The sequence below is a fragment of the Schistocerca nitens genome, chromosome 6 (assembly GCF_023898315.1).
Source record: "Schistocerca nitens isolate TAMUIC-IGC-003100 chromosome 6, iqSchNite1.1, whole genome shotgun sequence".
NCBI lineage: Eukaryota > Metazoa > Arthropoda > Insecta > Orthoptera > Acrididae > Schistocerca > Schistocerca nitens.
Window position 1 is genome coordinate 685,261,169 of NC_064619.1, and position 21,744 is coordinate 685,282,912.

General features: G+C 42.7%; 1 protein-coding gene across 1 annotated transcript in view; it reads right to left on the minus strand.

Annotated features, from left to right (window-relative positions):
* Positions 1-230: 230 nt before the first annotated feature.
* Positions 231-21,744, minus strand: part of LOC126263565 (UDP-glucosyltransferase 2-like) — a 58,619-nt gene continuing 37,105 nt past the window's right edge. The window contains exons 5-7 of the mRNA XM_049960657.1: positions 11,380-11,611; positions 5,045-5,264; positions 231-528 (exon numbers count right to left, since the gene is read on the minus strand). Of these exons, the coding sequence (XP_049816614.1) occupies positions 249-528; positions 5,045-5,264; positions 11,380-11,611 (732 nt within the window). The 3' untranslated portion in view covers positions 231-248. The remainder of the gene's footprint in view (positions 529-5,044; positions 5,265-11,379; positions 11,612-21,744) is intronic.

The following is a 21,744-nucleotide window of genomic DNA, read 5'->3' on the forward strand; positions in this document are numbered from 1 at the left end:
AACATGTTATGATTTTTTAAAAACTGGATGATTGTTTTTGATGCACCCTGTATTATCTAGAGGACCATAATTATAAACTAGTATTTTTATGATTTTGACGGAATGTGAACGGAGCTGACACAGTTGGTGACGTGTTACATATTTAACTCGTAAAATTGTAGATTTAAAAATGGCTGAACGTTACAGAGAGCGGTAGTTATTTCTTACGATTTTATTATATGGACAGCTAACAATAAGAGAATTACCGTTCACGCAGCTTTTAACTTCTCCCGTTTTGATCCCACATAGTGGTCCACTTTCCTGAAACACACGTAGAGCAGCGTGGCCGTCAAGACGGCAGCGAGTCCCACGACTGCTGCGACATCTAGCAGCAGGTACTGGTACCAGGAGAGATCGAGCGCGGCGGACCTCAGGTGCGGCGCCCCCTGGTGCCTGATGACGTACTCCACCCAGTAGACCGCCTCCTCCAGCGGCGGCCGGGGGCGGTCCCGGAACAGTGCAGACAGACGCCTGGCGCGGTCGCGGTACCTGCACGTCGGGTTACAGCTGCAGGTCACGCTACAAACTTCTGTGGCGTTTCCCAGGTGTTTAATTAAGGAAACAGGCTACCAAAACAGTCCTCACAGTGTGTCTAAAACGTTTACTTAATGATATCATAAAAAAAGAAAATAGAAGATACGAGCGAAGGAGCACTACTTGGAATATTATATGATTGGAGGAAAGGCTTGACAAAGTTTCACTTCATATGTGGAAGGTAAGAAGAAGAATGTGGTCACACATTGTCAACAAACAAGGATGAAACTGATTGGGGTCCGTGTGCAGGTCTCAGTTTGGGCGTGTCGTTTTTCTTGATTTTGTCAGGAATGAGCCTCTAGATATGAGATATGAATCCATAAATTTTCCCTTTGAAGATGTCACAAATGTTACTGTCAAAAAGACGTCGAATGTACCGTGGAAGAACTGCTTTATGAAATACTTCACACAAACTTGTCTGTATGTGCTTTATTCTACATCTATTTCTACAAGCATACTCCGGAAGCCACCGTACGGTGAGTGGTGGAGGATACGTTGTCCCACTACCAGTCACTTCCCTTCTTGTTCCACCCGCAAATAGATTAGAGGGGAAAACGACTGTCTATACACCTGCTCACGAATCTGTATCATGTCATGTCATGTAATATCCGCATGGCAATGCTGTTAATACAGCCCCATTAAAACTGCTGAACATCATAAGGACACACAGGTACCTGTACTCAAGGTGTGGTGTGTCAGATGTAGATGCACAGTCACAACTTATCACCAGCTAATTTTTTACAATTCAAACAGTAAACTGTGGTGTTACCTTGTCTTGTCTTTTTTATTACGCTGTTCTACAACTGATTGTAATTTTGTAGTGCATATTTGTCCTATTATTATGTATGTGTCTACATCTACATGACTACTCTACAAGTCACAATTAGATACTTAGTAGAGGGTTCATCGAACCACCTTGAGGCTGTTTTTAGACCGTTCCACTCTCGAAGATCGCATGGGAAAAATGAACATTTAAATCTTTCCGTAAGACCGGTGATTTCTCCTATTATGGTACAATGATAATTTCTTCCTATGGAGGCTAGCATCAGTAAAATATTTTCGCATTCAGAAGAGAAAAACGGTGATTGAAATGCTGTGAAAAGATCCCGTAGCAACTACAAACGTCTTTGCTTTGACACCCCAAATCGCTTATCGTATCCGTGACACTCTCTCCCGTATTTCGTGACAATCCAAAACGAACTACCCTTCTCTGGACTTTGTCGATGACCTCCGTCAGTCCTACCTGGTTAAGACGCCATACTCCACAGCAGTGCTCTAGCAGAAGATGGACGAACGTAGTAGAAGTGTAGGCAGCTTCTTTTCTAAATCCGCCGGCCAGGGTGGCCGAGCGGTTCTAGGCGCTACAGTCTGGAACCGCGCGACCGCTACGGTCGCAGGTTCGAATCCTGCCTCGGGCATGGATGTGTGTGATGTCCTTAGGTTAGTTAGGTTTAAGTAGTTCTAAGTTCTAGGGGACTGATGACCTCAGAAGTCCCATAGTGCTCAGAGCCATTTGAACCATTTTTTTTTCTAAATCCGCTGCATTTTATAGCCGAAATGTAACGGATTCCTTTTAATAGTTTCCTTACTTAGATTCAGTTGCCACTTTTCGCACCGTACAGATAAGCTACGTTGTCCAAATCATTTTTGAGGTGATTTTGATCTTCTGAGGACTTTACTTGATGGTCAATGACAACCTCGTCTGCAAACAATCTAAGAGGGTTTGCGCAGACTGCCTCCTGAATAGTTTACAATAATTAGGAAGAGCAGAGCGAGTGTAATACGTCCCTGGGGAACGCCATATGTCACTTTTGTATTACTCGATCACTGCCCGTCGATTTTTTCTAGTATGTTTCAGTGACTATCTACACTGAGTGAATCAGGCGGCAACGGCAAAAATTTTTGCTTTGGTTTGTTATTCGTAATGTACATCTATTGTTCTTGCCTCTTTGATAAGTCTAAAATCACCTGATGATCAGTTACAATTGAGCTTTTAGAGCTGACGCATCATCTCTTTACTACACATACCTTTATTGATGTACAGCTTTTCTGACGGGGCTTTATTAATGACATTGTCATATATACTGATCAGTCAGGACATACCTAATGACCGGTATGTTCACCTTTGACACGGATAACAGCTGTGACGCTTCGTGACATGGAAGCAGTGAGACCTTGGCAGATCGGTGTAGTGACTTGACACGACGTATGCACTCACAAGTCACCTAATTCCCGTAAATTCCGGGGAGGAGGGCGATGAGTTCTGGCGCCACGTTCAATCACATCGAAGATGCGTTCGATCGAGTTCAGATCTGGCGAGCTAGGGGGGCCAGAACATCATTGGAATTCGCCACTGTGTTCCTCGAACCACTCCATGACACTCCTCGCTTTGTGACATGGCGCATTACCTTGCTGAAAAATGCCATTGCCGTCGGGGAACATGATTGTCATGAAGAGATGTACGTGGTCAGCCCCAGTTATAATACTCTTTGGTCGTCATGATGCTTTGCTCGAGCTCTACTGGACCCATGGATTCCACGTGAATGTTCCCAGACTATAAAGGAGCTGCTGCCAGCTTGTCTCCGTCGCGCGGTACAGCTGTCAAGGAGCTGTTCCCCTGGAAGACGGATTTGTGCCTTCCCCTCGGCATGCTGATGAAGCTATCGTGATTCGTCAGGCCATGCAACGCTCTACCACTGCGCCATTGTCCATTGCTGAAGGTCAGTCGCCCATCTGAGTCGTAGTTGCCGATGTCGTGGTGTTAACATTGGCAAATATTGCGTCGTCGGATGCGCAGGCCCATCGTTAGCAATATTCGGTGCACTGTGCGTTCAGACACAGTTTTCCTGTGCCCAGCATTAAAGCCCGATGTTAGTTGCGCCACAGTTCGCCGCCTGACGTGTTGTAGCAGTCTGATCTGCCTACAACCTTCGACACCTGTAATGAGGGGTGGCCGCTCAACCCCACATCGTCTGGAGGTGGTTTCATCTTGCTTTCGCCACGTGTTCAAGACACTCACCACAGCACTCCTCGAACTCCCGACAAGTCACGTAGCTTCTGGAAAGCTAGTGCCGCGGCCCTGGGCCATCACAATCTGTCTTCGCTCAAACTCGGATATATTGTGCGCCTTCTCCGTTCTGTTTACGGACATCACAAAAACTGGTTCAAATGGCTCTGAGCACTATGCGACTTCTGTGGTCATCAGTCCCCTAGAACTTAGAACTACTTAAACCTAACTAACCAAAGGACACCACACACATCCATGCCAGAGGCAGGATTCGAACCTGCGACCGTAGCGGTCGCGCAATTCCAGACTGTAGCACCTAGAACCGCCCGGCCACTCCTGCCGGCACGGATATCACACTCACTGACGCTAAATGCACCGTGCGTGTTTCTGACTAGCAGTCATTCTTCGCCAGGTGACCCTGCTGTCGCCTGGACGGGTTTATATCAATAGTAGGCCGATGATAATAATTGGCTGATCAGTATAGTTATGGCATGACATAATGTGTAAATAATATGTGAATTTTTGTAAGCATTGTGCTATGCCACATCTTCTACAATGGACCGTGCCCTATACATTTCTGATTGTTTCATATTCTTTTACTGTATAAAGCTATAGTCATGACGGTTTGTAACCGAAACCGATGGTGACAGTTAAGGACGTGTAGACAAGTGTGTGTCATGCGTCTCATGAAATACGTAACAAATGTTTTGTTAAAAAATGTTTAATGTTCTGTACATGATCTATATGTAGGATAACGAGTGGCGACAGAGCGTAACTTTCAGAGAACATATTAACACTTAACTGCAACAAAAAGCAATGCACTCCGATTCTGATGCAGAACTTCGAAAGTTTTAAATTCCCTAAGTGACCAAACAGTCAGTGGATCGACAATTTTAAATTCATAGGATTGAAGGTTGTTGAAAACCTTTCTTGTAAATATCACTGTATGCTCATATCTTCACTATAAGAATGATCTCCGCCGTGTCTGGCACAGAGCTTTGGTTATTTTCACCCTGTTATCCCCCAGAGAGTCATCCTCAGGATTAGCTTTGTGCAGTCAAGAACAGGGGCGATTCTAGAAGTCGGTCAAGGGCCGGAGCTAATGGGGGGGGGGGGGGTTGGGGGGAATGGAATATCGATTAACACAAGGAGAGTTGGGGTGCTCCACCGACAAACTGGTAAAATTTGGTGTTGCTTAAAGTAGTTTTTGGAAACTATTTTGGAGTTCAGGATAATAACATGTCTACAGAGTGTGTGTGTCCGGAAAAATAATACGATATGACCCAGATTTCAGGCGATTTCGAATTTTTTGTCTGGGGTCAGCAGTTTAAGTGTTGGTAGGTATACCTGGCATATTTAGCTTTCTTGATTGTTGTGAGTGGTACTCGTACATTAAATGTCACACACTGAGACATGCATTGAGGAGTCGGCAGACGTTGACTGGACATACCAGCTGCGCCTCACCTCGTGCCGTTGACGAGGGAGCGCAGCGCAGCCCTGAGCGACTGCGCCGTCATGTGGAGGTAGTCCTGCTGGATGGCGACCCCCAGAGTCTGCATGCGCCTCATGGTGAGCCTCTGGTCGGCGATGAGCGGGACGCCCAGCAGCGGCACCCCGTGGTGGACGGCCTCCAGCACGCTGTGCATACCGCCGTGCGTGACGAAGGCGCGCACGCTGCGGTGCGCTGTCGTGCGGGGATTGCGTTAGTCAACCAGTTTTCCCAGTTAGACGCATCACCAGCAGACAGCTCTGTCTACCAGTAGCATCACACACACAGACACTGACGAATAAAAACGTTATGACCACCTGCTCCACGGCGTGTTGGGCCACCTTTGGAATGCAGTACAGCAGTGAATCTAGAACACACGGATTCGCCAAGTTTCTCGTAGCTTTCGGGAGGTATATGACGCTAGATGCTTACGAAGACGTCTCGCGACTTCCGAAAGTCACGAGTCGGTGGTTTGTCGGCGTCGAGCTGGTATCAAAAGCCTTGGAGATCATGTCAAGATAATGTGGTGCCAAAGAAGTTCACTATAACACTACTGAAACTACTGTAGCACAGTTCTGGCCTTGGGACATGGAGAGTTATCCTGGTGGAATATGCCATCGCCATAGGTGGGGAGGGGGCGGGGGGTGACATCGAAAATGAAGGAGCATAGGTGGTCCACAATATTGTTCATGTAAACTATAGCTGTCATAGCGTTATCGATAACTATCACATGGAGACATAGAGACCCACGTGAATGCAATCCATATCATAATTCTCCAGCACAGGCCTGCAGATGTGCCACGGTGCGTGTTTTGATGAGCCGTTCGTCTGGATTACGGCGTATCCAGAGAAGAGCACCGACATGGTGTGAAAGATCCGACTGGGAGACACCTTTTCACTGATCCACATTTCAATCTCGGAAAATCTAGTCCGCATTTCAACAGTAATTGACGATGGCGTTGGGTGTTCATTGGAACACGTAGGGAACCCCGTGGTCGACTGTGGACCTGCACTGTGTTGTCAGATGTGCCACATATCACCACCTCAGTGAACGGCAAGTTTCGTATTTCCGCTTCCTGTGTTGAGCCGTAAACGTCCAGCATGTTGTAGCCTCCTCGTGGTTTCGGTGCCCTTCCATCCACTTCTCACAGATGCTCACGACAGTAGCAAGCGAACGGCAGACCAGCTCCGTCGTCTCCGAGACACCCGTTCCGATGCCCTGGGCAATGTGTCCTTTCTCATGGTCACTTATAGAAACGGATACCCCATTTTCGGGTTCTATCGTCGCTGAATGAATTTCTGTTCGTCTCTGCTCATTTTATATGTTTTTCCTGCTGCGGCACCAGGTTGCATACAATCTCGCAGTGCAGAATGGTCATAATGTTTTATATCATCAGTGTACGACGGTCATTCAATAATTAAAGAGACAAATTGGTCTATGAAAAAACTGTTAGTAGGGCAATTTTGGTACCTTTATGGCTTTGACTTGGCATCACTGGGACGAGCCCTATCAGCTGATGTATCAAAATTGTTTTGTTTATAACTTCAAAAATACATTTCAAGATGGCGAGTCCGCTTGAAACGTCCTCATTAGATGAACAACGTTCTGTTATTCGTTTTTTACTTGCTGAAAGGGAGAAACCAGTGAATATATACTGTAGAATGTCTAACGTTTATGGTGAAGGTTGTATGAAGTGCGCAAATTTTTACAATATGCTAGAGCAGTTCAGAAATGGTCTCGACTCAGTGACTGACGAACACCGTTCTGGCCAACCAGTTTCAAAGCCATCACTTGAAAACTGAATTGATGACATTATTCTAGCTGACCGCGGTGTGACTGTGGAAATGATAGTTGATAAGGTTCACATTAGTAGTGCTATAGTTCATAACATTATCCGTAACAAGCTGAAGTACCGTAAAACATGTGTAAGATGGGTCCCAAAGGAATTGATGCGGCTACGTAAGGAAACAAGGTTGAGTGTTTGCACTGAGCTAAAGGAACGTTATGAAAGAGAAGGTGAGCACTTCCTCAACAAAATTTTAACTTTTGATTAAACTTGGGATCACTGTTATGAGCCAGAATCAAAAAGACAAAGCATGAAGTGGGAGCACACCATCTCACCTCCCAAGAAACAATTCAAAACACAAGCATCAGTAGGAAAAGTCATATTGATGTTGGTGGTGTTTTGGGATGCTGAAAGTCCAGTTTTTTGTGATTATCTCGAAAAGCAGCGTACAGTGAACAGCCAATACTTGTCGGATTTGCTTTTAAACAAGGTGAAGCCTGCCATGAGAGGGAGACGTAGTGGATCTCAGAGGAGATGTATGATTCTCCAGCAAGACAACGCACGTCGTCATATCGCTCAAGTAACGCCTGGAATCATTGACAAAATTGGCTGGGACGTACTGTCTCATCCCCCTTACAGTTCTCATTTAGGACCTAGTGATTTAAATTTTTCTGGTGCATTGTAGGAAGCATTACGTAGACAGAGGTTCCAGGTCACCAAGGACGTGAAAAACTTTGTGGGAAATTGGTTCGAACATCAACATAAAGAGTTCTTTGCAGTCGGAATAAATAAGCTTGTAGCCCGCTGGAACAAGTGCGTAAATGTTCAACGGAGTTATGTTGAAAAGCAGAAAAAGTATTGTTTTGTAAAAATAAGCTCCTTTTGCTCCAGACCAGTTTGTTTCTTTAATTATTGAATGACCCTCGCATGTGCCCATAAATTGAGAGTTCGTGATTCATAAACAAACGATTGCGTAAGATTCCATGGTCGAATATAGTGTGATCGGACAACATGCAAATAGCATGGCTGTACGGTACCTCCTCATGTTTCTGTAGTAGTCAGTGTGGACCGAGGTCTGAACTTCTCAGAGTGATTCGTACATTTGTTACGCGCTATTCTAGCTTTAACGAACGCTGAAAGGAGAGTGAATATAGTTAGTGGACACTGTACATGGCCTGTTCGCCGGCAGGCAGCAGCAGTTGAGTCAGGAGATGACGGGCACCTGTAGCACTACTTGACAGCTGTGGAGGATACTGGCAGGGGGACGAGAGACTCGTAATTTGGTTATCAATGGATCTCTTCTTCGAATCTCTTTAAAGTCTTATTTTTCGATTCATTTTTTCTGTTCAGTTCGAATACCAACATCATTTAAATGTAAAATGTGGCAAATACATACCAATGAACACCAATATAATAATTTTTATGAAATAATGCATGTGTTCTTGTTCGTGATTACATATCACATACAAATTGCAGTTTTTATTGCAAATATTATGTCTCAATTATCTATATCTTATAGAAAATTGTTAATAAATTTGTAATCGTTTTCAATTTAAACGATCTCTGTTAACAATCTTTTATAAACTACCGGTAATTAAGAATTTATATTTGCACTTCATGTGTGATGTAACTATAAACAAGAAGACATGCATTTTTCATAAGAAATGATATTTAGATATGTATTACTTACTTATATTCAATGAATTTTGTATTTAAGTGATGCATATATTCGAAGTGAAAGAAAAAATACCATAGCGAGATTCGAATCAACGATTCATTGACTACGCCGTACGAGCCACACAGCCCGTCGCGAAAAATTGCCTAAAGTTAGCGAATTAAAGTTCCTCGGAAATATTCAAAGTCGATTTGTTCGGGAAATTTTGAGAGCTCCATCGTACTCTTTTGGGTGGGTGATACCTCAGTTTCGAACTTCACGTACCAAAAATATAAAAAACTACAAAATCCCGATAGTCAGGTGATCTCCTTGTGAGATGAATGTTGCAGCCTGAAACCAGCACCACGCACTGCCGCTCCTGCTGGTCATTCGACACACACGGTGGTGGGTAACGTTGTCGCATGTCGCGCTGAATGGCCTGAACCACGCTGTGGTAAGCTGGTGTGTATCGTGTAATGTCAGCTGAGTGCATCACGCCGTGTATTGCTATTCTGTATGCCTCTGACATAGGGTAAAGCCGCCCAGTATATGCCATGGACGTTTTGCCGAAATACTTTGCTTCTGTATCACTGTGCAGTCGGACAGAAAGATTCCGGAAAGGACCTGTGTTATTTCGTTTATTTTGAAGATACCTCGTTTTCGGATGGAATACTATTGGCTGGGTAAGAGAGCTGACGGTGTTACAATCGTACTACCCTGATATACAACATTATTTGTGGATAATGTTCAACTGTTACGACATACCTTGGAAATGATATTATGTAACACCATAAGGTACTGTTCATATTTTTTTTTGTTAATGTGTGACGGGTTTGGATCAGAGACCACTTCCCACCTTCTGTTGTACAATCTGTATGAATCATCATCATCATCATCATCATTTATTGCATTAGCCGGCCTTTAAGGCCTGTAACAGAAAATCAAAAGAAATGATCACAATACTGCATGAATAAACGAAAACGGCGCGACGTAAGAAATTATAAAACAAATTACAAAAATTTCAATAAAAATATTGGTTAGTGAGTCATAACAGTGGGGATGTCTACACTGCCCGTCTCTGGCTTCCTCTTCCAAGACTCTCGTCTCCACTTGCTTAAGGACTGTCAACACTCGGTTCTTCCATAGCGTCCTCGGACGTCCTCTTGGGCGTTTCCAGGAGGCTGAGAATGGAGGACTCGGTATGGGAGGAATCTGTCAGCTCGAAGGATGTGGCCAAACCACTGTAGCCATTTGTACTGTAGTATTCGGCCAGTGTATAAACATATAAAAAACCGTCTGTACAACTGTCATGTTCCTCCCTCGGGCATGGGCGTATGCGTTGTTCTTAGCATAAGTTAGTTTAAGTAGTGTTTAAGTGATCTCAGCAGTTTAATCCCTTAGGAATTAACACACATCTGAACATTTTTTACTGCCATGTACACCTGAATCTTTATGTACTGTGAAAGAACATGCTATTAGCGTTTATTATTAGTTGATGATCTTTGTCGTTACTTCACTTTTATTAGTCAGTATGGATCCCGGGTACTCGAGTTCTTGAAATCGCTCAGTGGTATGCTTGTCAGCAACAGTGGAAGGAAGGAGAGCTTGACGGCATGGTAAGAGGAGATATTTGATCTTTCACCACCAGTACAGATATCTTCGCTTTGTGGAGCAATCGTGAAGTATTAACATCTAATTCCTGCACGATGTCACCAAGAATCACAACATCGTCAGCAAACGCCAGGATTATGTCTGCCCCCGCCATCTCGGATCCTCTGAATTTATCAGTGTCACGCCTTTCTTTTTATCCAAGACAATGCCAAATAGTATTATACTAAAAATGGAAGCTATATTTACGGCTTGAGTTAACAACAAGCGTTACATATAACGTCAAAAAAGAAGACCGTGTGAAAAATATATTTGCAAATGGTGTTTTGCCACGCGGAGCAAGGTGGATGCAGTATTACTTGTAGATAACCATCCAAGAAATACAAAGCATTAAGCGGCAAAAAATCGTGGACAACCGTTAGTGTAAAATATCGTTAACCTCTAAATGCCATAGATGTAGTTTGAAGCAACCTAATGATTAGCTGTACCTATACAACATGTACTAAAGGTTTTCGATTTATTTTCTAGTTTTTCAAATCGATTCGTTCAAGTAAGACTTCGTTGTTTTTAGTATAATGCCAATTAATTACAAGGTCTTTCGTGAGGACCACTTATGTACAACACTAAAACAATTTTCCACTTCATGCTTCTCATCCCTTGACGGATTGCTTTTGTCAGTGCTACAGTGTTCTTTGCACGTTATACATATTTTTCTACCTGTTCGTCCAGTGTAACACGTATCTCATAACAGCTGATAGTGGGGTACTGGCTCATATTTATACCCTATATTCGAGTCAACCGTGTTTTCAGTCCGAAAACTAATTTTTAATCAGGTTTTACGAAATATGTAGCTAATTTTTCAGGTATTTGCTTGATATATGGTAAGGCGGAAAAGAAATAAGGAAAAGGAAAATTGAGAGTATAAGATAAGTAGGAGAAAAATTACATTAATTAATGAAGAAGGGGGAAAAGTGAGACCAAACAGAACAGTGAAACATGTTAATGCATAGAGCATTTCTCCAGTTTATGATTTGGTGTATGTAGAGTGTTTTTCTAGGGAATGGTCATGTCAGAATATACAAAACTCATCTGCTCCCTGATATTGCATCGAATTAGTCCGTGCCTGCAAATAGGCAACCCAACGAGCACATTTCCAGAGAGGGCTGATGCCGCGCCAATATTACATAATGTTTTTTCTCAACTGCAACTCAATCGTTTACGAAATTATCGTAACCAGCAGAGCGCGTAGTGAGCGACTGACCCAGTATGTCGACCTGCGGCAGCCACCTGCTGGCCCACACGTTTCCAGGCAGCCGCACACCGGCCGGCAGCTGGGAGACGTCGCAGCGCAGCAGGACGCCCTGCTCGAGGCTGGACAGCGCCTCCAGGAAGGCGCGCATCTTGTCCAGCGGCAGCGTGTGGAACGGAATCAGGCTGCCGAACGACACGTACACCGCGCCCTCTCTAGACCCAGACAGGAACTGCTCCATGTCCTGCGAACAGACAACGGGTCATATGAAACTTCCTGGTAGATTAAAACTGTGTGCCAGACAGAGACTCGAACTCGGGACCTTTGCCTTTCGTGGGTAAGTGTTCTACCAACTGAGTTACCCAAGCACGATTCATGCCCCGTACTCACGGCTGCATAGTGAAAATCTCATTCTGGAAACATCCCCCAGGCTGTGGCTAAGCCATGTCTCCGCGATATCCTTTCTTTCAGGAGTGCTTGTTCTGCATGGTTCACAGGAGAGCTTCTGTAAAGTTTGGAAGGTAAGAGACGAGTTACTGGCAGAAGTAAAGCTGTGAGTGCGGGGCTTGAGTCGTGTTTGGGTGGCTCAGTTGGTAGAGCACTTGCCCGCGAAAGGCTAAGATCCCGAGTTCGAATCTCGGTCCGGCACACAGTTTAATCTACCAGGAAGTTTCATATTAGCGCACACTCTGCTGCAGAGTGAAAATATCATTCTAGACAACGGCTGTCCATACACACCCCACACTGCGGCCACACAGCTAACGATTTTAGACCCCGTGTCTAGACTCCTTCCTTTGCCTTACGAGAAGACGACGTGTGGAGCCCTGTCCGTTACATGCAGAATGTGTCAAAGATGTTGGGTCAAAATTATAGAAGCAGACGAGTAGTTCTTCACTGGATCGCGGTGTATTTTATCTTCTCCTTACTTCGTCTCAGCCTGTTCCTCTCGAATAGATAGGTCGGATCGCTATAAAATGTGTCACATGTCTTCACTCACTGAGACACTAAGGAGAATTTTGGAACTCAGTACAATGTGTTGGTGCAAAGCCTGGTGATCAGGAACTTTACACCAAGATGTCGCCTCCACTCGCCGGGCAAATTCTAGTGATGAATATCTCTTACATCACCAGGATTCCAACGATGTACCTCGGAGCCAAGCGCCACAGCATAGTTGTGCATCAGCAATCTCATCTGTCGGGGAGGATTGCCGGATATACGTAAAGACTGCCGCGGCTAGATCAGCGACGGTATGTTGCCCTCTAACGCACGAATGCCACCGTAGCATATGCATTTTGCTGTTCGCGGAACATATGAATGCTGAAATAAAATGTTTCGTGTGATGGGGAGTAGCTCTTAGCGTTATACTCAATATTGATACTATTAGGTACATATTATGTACCATATCTAAAACATGGCTAGTCCAATGCTTCTACACACGCTGTTGTCTCGCAGATTTCGTGACAATACTGCAAGGGAGCAGTTTAATACTTCTGTTCATTATTTCTCTCCCCCGTACAGCTTTTTTCTTTCAATATTTATTATACAGTTGATTTCGGGATACTTAAATCACAACCGTAAGCACTTTGTAGGCTCTGCCAATATCCTGACTCGAAAGCAGAGTGCCTAATCTACATCTATATTTATACTCTGCAAACCATTATGGAGTTTATGGTAGTGAGTTCTTCAATAGCATTCTCTACACAAGATGGAGCTTTCTACACGACAACACCGAGCAGCTATAAAATAAATAGCCAGCCTGGCAGTATGGACGCCTCGTTGTACATAAAATACAAAACTGTTTCATTCTCTATTACATGCAATTGCACGTTTAATACATGCACACGAGACAAATGTAATGTTAACAAGTATCGAAAATTATGGTGCACGAAAGTTAAACATTCTGTAGCTGTCAAGTATAGCGCAGAATGTATGGTATAAATAATTTTTTCACGGCAACAAAGACGATGTGAAATTGCTACCATGTATTAAATGTACGACGCACAAAGTCGTTTGTAAGATTATTATACTATCGCTTAATTCAAGGGAATTTCATTATTTCCTCGCTGTAAACAGTAACATGTAATGTAAGGTGTCCTAAAACTAATGCAGTCAAAACTTTCCAAAAATGAATTACGTCCAGTCTTTTTATAAGAAAACCTTACCTATCACCTATGTTTCAGCTATCAGTTATGCTGCCATTATTTGGAACAGTTAGCCACAAATTGTTTTTCCATTAGAAACTTTCTTCGGAGGTATAAAATACGAGTAATTATGACAAACAGTGCCTTCAAACTGAAAATAAATGTGCGCACAGTTCTAGAACATTTGCCACATTTAGCAAAATATTTACTACACGTACGAAATTTATGTTACGTACACAGGAAGTTGTATTCTAGCTGCTGAGACAGTTGTTGTCGGAGATAAACATTGTGCTGTCAATATAATCCTCAAATGTGATGCGCTCCATTCCTAAAAGTGACACACCGTCGCCTGTGGCCAAGCCACCTGCCACACAGCGGAGTACTGCGGGTTGCCAGTCTCTGTAAGACTACAACACAACTGCAGGGGACCCCCTGTCCAGTAGAAAACTCATTGCTGGAGCAGCAAAGGAAGAAGAAGTAGGCCAAAAGGCAGGATAGCCAGAAACGTATGGCTATAACAAAAAAGAAAGGAAACAGAGGAGATTGATTCTGATTCTGACATCTCATTGAAGAGTAATGACAGCATGGATGATGTCGACCTCTTTGGAGAATCCGTTCCAGGTCCGATTGTAATGGCTGATCCAGCAGATGTTGGTGGAGGCAAAATTTCGAGGAGGATAGAGCAATTCATACAACTTCAGATACGTCTGGAAAATGACCTAGAAGCTATGGCTACTGTGACTGAGGACAAGAACAAAATAGTTTTTAAATTAAATGAAAAGCCATTTCTCTTACTAATAAGGATAATGTGGTAGGGGGGTCGCCAATTCCTCATGAATTCCACATGAATAAATGAACCACTGGACTGTCACTACTGCGGTGAAAAGTGACTCATTTTATTTCTGTGTTATAGTTATGTTCTTCTTTTGTTCTTTCTTATTTGTTTGCTTGGGTATTAACATTCTCGTTTTATTTCTTAATTGAGTATACAAAGTCATGCCATGTTTCAAATATTTCTAAAAAGAGACTTCTTTTATAATATTGTGTTGTGGATTGGCAGGAGCCAACCCACGGAGTTTGGAGGAAGCCGAAAGACACGCGTTTAAGCTCACGCAGACTGGCGTGAGGTCTGGAACAGGACAAGGAAGTTAGACTTCAGAAAAAAGGTGGTACTTGGTGGAATACTTAACTTTAATCCATTAATGTTGAACGTAGCTCTTGTCTGTACATTCCTTACAATATCAATAGCAACTGATAATGGCGCCTTGCTAGGTCGTAGCAAATGACGTAGCTGACGGCTATGCTAAACTATCGTCTCGGCAAATGAAAACGTATTTTGTCAGTGAACCATCGCTAGCAAAGTCGACTGTACAACTGGGGCGAGTGCTAGGAAATCTCTCTAGGCCTGCCGTGTGGCGGCGCTCGGTCTGCAACACGACACGCGACACGCGACACGCGGGTCCGACGTATACTACCGGACCGCGGCCGATTTAAAGGCTACCACGTAGCGAGTGTGGTGTCTGGCGGTGACACCACATATTGTATATTCAGATAAATATTAGAATGTGGTATTAACAAAAGTTAGTACCGATGCTGAAATGATAAACACGAATATTATGCCATACAAGAAACAAGAATAGATCAACCATTTGAGAAAATATCAAGGAAATAATACAATATGTATACAATGTGTTACACATATGAAAACCCTAATTTCTCGAATACACTGGCTGAAGAACTGGAACCTGAAGTTTGCTCCGTTACGTTCTTGGACTTACTCATAATTTCCATTTTAAGGTTATGCCCTTCTTCTGTTATTTCTCTTTGTCTTTCTATTAATACCATTTTTGCTTTTTTCAACAACTCTCGGTTCTTCACTACATCCGCATGATCGCTCCCACTTTTGCTAGGCGCATCTTCTGATAAGCTCCCACCAGCAATGTACGCCGAGGTTCATAACTATTGGATAAGGTTCCACTGCAGCAGTTTCATTGCTACATTCAGAGCAGTTATCATCGAAGGTGCTTGAAAGTATCACATTATCTTCGGACGTATCATTGTCGGTAACTCCAGCTATCCCCTCGAAACTTATGGGATCATATCAACAACCATTTGGTTTATATCGTCGATCTTCGTCTCACCTGCTCCGCCGCCAGTTTGAAATTGTTCTCGATTACATTTAGCTTTCATTTGCTTTGCTTTCGCTTTCATGTCCTTCCACATTACTTTACGCTGCTCTTGTGATTTTTGTGTAAGAGGTTCTGCGTTATATTCAACGTGTATTTTTCTAAAGCATCCTTTTTCCTTTTTAGCATGTTGACACCGTGCTTTTTGTATTCAATGGTAGTTATGTACTTTTTCATTATTTCAGCAAACCGCTCTTTTTCATTTTCTGGTATGTTTTTTGAACATTTCTTGGCTACCTCCATGTTGCTGCTAGCTCGTATCTCAAATTGGCACTTACGTTAATACGTGTCACCAACCAACAATGGACGTTGGTAGTTGTAGATGGCGGGGTTAACAATAGATTCATCCATTAATATCACGTTTCTGTTTCATAATACACAAATCTTATCATTAATTAGTACAACAGCATTTAGATTTTCCAATTTCAATAATTCAATTTAATAATACTTTCTAGCTTCTAACATTATAGCGATCAACATAAATTACGCAAAAGGTGATGCAATAATGTCTGCCAACAATCAATATTTTCCGAGAGGGAACGTAATGCAAGTGTCAGCAGTGTGCAGAAATGGCTTACATCTTGAGTAGAAAAGGCTTTACTATTTTAGTTACAACTAAAGAAGTAGATAGAAATTGAGCTCTTCAACAATTATTAAAAGAGTATATTACCACAGAAGTAATTTACTAAAGTAGTTCAGACTAAAGATGTAGGAGTTACTAAAAGAGTAATTTATACTAGTTTGGGTGCTCGCCACCCTAAGTGTCTCATTTCCTAACCTAATATCCTTAGCATCACCTGAGTTAATTCGACTACATTCCATTAACCTCGCTTTGCTTTTATCGATGTTCATCTTATATACTCCTTTCAAGACACTGTCCATTCCGTTCAGTTGCTCTTCGAACTTATTTGCTGTCTCTGGCAGAATATAGGCTGCAACACTGTCTCACACCCTTCTCAACCACTGCTTCTCTTTCACGTCGTTCGACTCTTATAACTGCGGTCTGGTTTCTGTACAAATTTTAAATAGCCTTTCGCTCTCTATATTTCACCCATGCCACCTTCAGACTTTGAAAGGCAGTGTTCCATTATGATCTGCATACAGTACTAAAATGCCTTCAGTAATTATAAATTAATTATGAACAATATGGCCACACAAATGAAGAATTTATTTGTATGTAAGTCGAGCAGTTAGAAAAAAGAGTAAACACTGTCTCTTAAAAGTCATCTTATATGGTCGACCAACATATTTTAGAACTGTGGTGTCACCGCCAGACACCACACTTGCTAGGTGGTAGCCTTTAAATCGGCCGCGGTCCGTTAGTATACGTCGGACCCACGTGTCGCCACTATCAGTGATTGCAGACCGAGCGCCGCCACACGGCAGGTCTATAGAGACTTCCTAGCACTTGCCCCAGTTGTACAGCCGACTTTGCTAGCGATTGTTCACTGACAAATTACGCTCTCATTTGCCGAGACGATAGTTAGCATTGCCTTCAGCTACGTCATTTGCTACGACCTAGCAAGGCGCCGTTATTATTTGCTATTTATTTTGTGATGCATGTACCGTCAAGAGCGATGTTCACCAATTATGGATTAAAGTTAAGTATTCCAGAAGCTACGTACTTTTTTTACTAGACTCAACTCCTTTAACTGTTCCCGACCTCACGCCAGCCTGCGTGAGCTTAAACGCGTGCCTTTCGGCTATCTCATAGTGGCTTGGCTGTCTTGCCAAGTCACAACAAGAACGTCCTACGTATATGTGTCATTTATGTTCAGACTCGTGCGCGTGACTGATACGTGTCCTTGAAGTGTGATTTTCTGTTTGCGTTGTTATAGAATGAAAGGTAGATGGAGTCACTGGGAAAGGATGTAAGTCGGTTCCAGAGGTTAAAATAGAATAAAAATTATTTTATGATACGGAGCAGTGTCTGTTGTATCACTCTGCAGTGTTACGTCTCCGTAAATCCGTGCTTAAGTGCACAGTCGATGTCTGAAGGTTAAAGAATCGAAAAGACTACAGAAGGAGAAGTCGTCGAGGAACCAGTACTGTGCAAAAGATGGTCATTTTTTGCATAGCACAAACTCTGCGCTTAACGTCTTGCTGATTTTGCATACTTGCAAAACGAGAAACAGAAGGTCGTGTTAGTTCAGTTCAGCTTTTTGCTTGGTTCTTCCATCACCTCTACAACAATTCGTCTTGATGTGGAACGTATCATTAGAGTTATTAATAAAATACATTTTTTTCTGCGAAAACATGACTAAATGCTCACAATTTTCAAAACTGCATTTGTTGTTATCATCTTAATCCATAACGAAATTTTTGGAACCATTTCGCTTGATACTCGGCTGCTGAAGTGCAGAGACACCAAAAATAATGTAATGTGTCAACATTTCACTTTTGTATACTGTTACATTGATTGTGCTGTTTTTAATCATTTCATAGAATTATCTTGAAGAGTACTCCACTTTTCCAGTGAAAATGTTGTATCTGAGAAGTCACATATAAAGAAAATGAGCTGAGTTTGGGCTTATACATGTTCATGATTAAAAACAGCCTGATGCATACGTTTTTTCATCTGCCTCCAGTGTGTCCTCCAACTTTCTTTTCCAACATCTAGCTAACTGACTTGTATTTTTGGCATTACTGTCACAGATCTTTTAGCATCTTGCACTCTACAGTTGTCACAATGGCGAAGACCTGAGACCATGTTCTCCCCAGAAATAATTCCTAATTTTTATAACACCTAACGCTTGGCAATATTTACACAGTTTTAAGTGGGAACAGCATCATGGACATAACAATAATGAATCCTAGAGCTCAAAAGCTACAGGCCTAACCAAAAATCCATAAATCTTAAGCCCCTGTCAGAACGATTTTGCTATGAAATATCCAGGCTACGAAGTTAAGAGAAATGTAAATTAAATTTTAAAAAAGTAATACAAAATTCATACCTCTTTTTTCAATGAATCGTTAGCAACAAATACAAGGCATCAAAAAACTCCAGATTCCATTAAGTTTATTTCCCTAGACATATTAAAGCTACACAGCACATACCCCATCAAAGAATCCATAGATATAAATCAATATAACGGAATAGTATTTCCATAGTACAACTACAGTACACAGAAGAAGACCCTCACCCGACTCTGCAGGACAAGAAACAATTTCACATTCGATGGCAAAATGTTCAAACAGAATGTAGGCCTAGCAATCGTACTGTCACGTCATATCGGGGCATGACAGAAAAACACGATTTTAAATAAAAGTCCTGAAATCAGTTTTTCAGGAATATGTTTTAAAGAGTATATGAACAAATCACAAACATTTAAATTTTCACAAAAAAAATTCCATTTTTTGAACCATTGCCTCACATAGGTTCCCTAAACTATTTCAGGCAAGTGTTCATCTTATTGTTAAATAACATCCCATGTATGATTCTCGTGAATCTGCTGGCTATGATCGTCTATTGGACGGTACTGTTCTTCTAGCTAGTTGTCCTTCTGCAGTCTTAAAAGATTCGTTAACCTTCGGACACCGATTGTAGACAAAAACAGAATTTAACACATGACGCTGATGGGATGCTGAGCAGACACTACATAATTTGTAATCATTTTTATCCTGCTTCCACCGTCCGAACCTTCATTCATCTTACTCACTTCTAAAATCACCGACGATTCAAGATGCTGCAGTGGCTAACGCAAAATTTGTGAGTGAATGGTGACTGAATCACTGGCAGAATGGGAAGTAACGTCATGCTTAACATCAAGTTTGGAGACGACATGTTAGTGATAAAAAGTGAAAGATTTCCGATACTGCGGATGTGTAATTACACAGGATGGTTGGCCGAAGGACGATATCACAAGTTGATTTGTACAAACGAAGAAACGTTCACCACATGTATCAGATACTTACACGGATACTAGGAAGACGTTGGTGAGAGCGTAACTATGTAGCGTATGATGAAAGAAATTTTTACAGAAGGAAAATCTCCTCTATAAAAATCAACATATATTCCGCAAAAATAAATCTTGCAATCCTCAGCTCGCTTTGTTCCTCAGTGAGACCCAGGGTGCCGTATATAAAGGCACCCAGCTTGACAGCGTATTCCTCGCATTGCGGAAAGCATTCGGTACAGTTCCGCGTAGTCGTTTACTGAAAAAAATACGAGCTTATCGAGTATCAGACACAATTTGTGACTGAATTCTGGACATCTTAACTTAACACGTCGTTTAAAAGGGAACAAAATCGAGAGACGTAAAGGTAATATCGAGAACACGACAAGGGAGTGTTACAGGACCGCTACTATTTACGATTTATTCTTAGTAATGATGTATTAGACAACGTTGGAGGCTCCGTCAGGCTATTCGTACGATCTTGTTGTCTGTGGAAAGATTACAACGCCAGAAGACTGTAGCGAAATTCTGCAAGGACCTAGAGAGGATCGATGATTCTTGCAGTAATTGTCAGTTGAAAGATGACGTAAAACAGTGTATTGTACATAAATAGGCGAATAGATACATTACTGTTCGATTACATACCTGGAGACAAATCAGAGGAAGCAGAAACTACCATGAGATACCTATTAATAACCGCGCCGACCGACCTAAAGTGGAATGACCAAATAAACCAAATTCGAGGGAAAAACTCATATCAGGTGAATCTTAAATGTAAGACTCATTCGACTGATCCTTCTCATACTTGAGTATTATTCATCGGTCTGAGACTTGTACCAGGTAGGATTAATAGAGAAGACAAAAATGATCCAACGAAGAGCGGCGTGTATGGTCGCGGGATCGTTACGCAGATGCTCAACAAAATATCTATGGACCGTATGTTCCAAAAAGACTTGTGTAACACTACTTCCTCCCACAAATGTGTTGCAAAATGACCTCAGTGTGAAAATCAGATAAATTAGACCTCGCACAGAGTGTGCTCTCCAGTGATTCTTCCATTGCGCCATTCGTGGATGGAACAGAAAGGGGGAAAACAGTGGTGCTAGAACTGTTCTCCATCACACGTCGTAAGGAGGCAAAATGTGGATGTACAGGAGGGGCAGAGTAAAACAGGACCGAAAAAACATTTTATGCACCTGAACATAGGCAGCTGGGTGTAGTGATGTAAATTGTGTTGCTTATACCAGCTGCGCAACAAAATGAATGGATCACTTTTCGAAGCCCCGTAACTGTCTGCCATTGCGACGCATAACTTTGAAATTTGACTCAATGACGTCTACAATCTTCCTCTGTAATGATGCAAAAGCGTGGCAATCTGCAACTTCAGCCTCCGGCTTGGCGATGCTTTAAACACCAATTCAGCCGTGCGGCTGCTTTAGCCCCCTTCAAGAAGTCAAACTTCAACTAACAGCGACAAAGGGGTTGGCGAACTCTCAGGTGCTGCAGCAGCCTCGCGGCTGAATTGCTGCCGCAGTTTCTGACAGGTACATTTTTAACTTGCTCAAGAAAGTTGCCTGTGTCCTTAACCTGCTCAAGAAAAGTGCATGGGTCCCACCGGAGCTGCTGCCGAACTGAGTGTTCTTAGAAGAACACTTTTCCATTTCATTCACACATATGACACTGTCGAACCCCTTCGTGATCACGCAGCAGAAGGGCCCGAAAAAGGAGGCATGTAAAAGCATAAAAACACTTTATTGCTTCGGATCACGTTCGAATTTAAGCGAATTGTTTTGAACTGCCTCCTGACGTTCCAGACTGTATCGTACAGCGAAGAATCCCGTACTCTCCAAAGGGGTGAGAACGCTGTTCATGGTGTTCCAGTCCCGCAACGTCCTTAGAGTTAGAATGTCCAGGGCGTGGGAACAGTGGCTGAATTTTTAATCGCGAAATGTATGGAAATCAACGTGCCAAGGGAAGGAGTGCTTTCATTGATGCCTCTTATGCCACCCTCTGTGGCCTCTTCGTGTCAGTTCTTAGCGGTGGTGTATCGGATATATTTTCCTCGAGCACCCATAAGAAAACCCCGTGATTTCAACTCTGGGTGTCGTAGGCTTGACCTCCACCGCAGAAGCGTCAAAGAAACAAAGCGGGAAT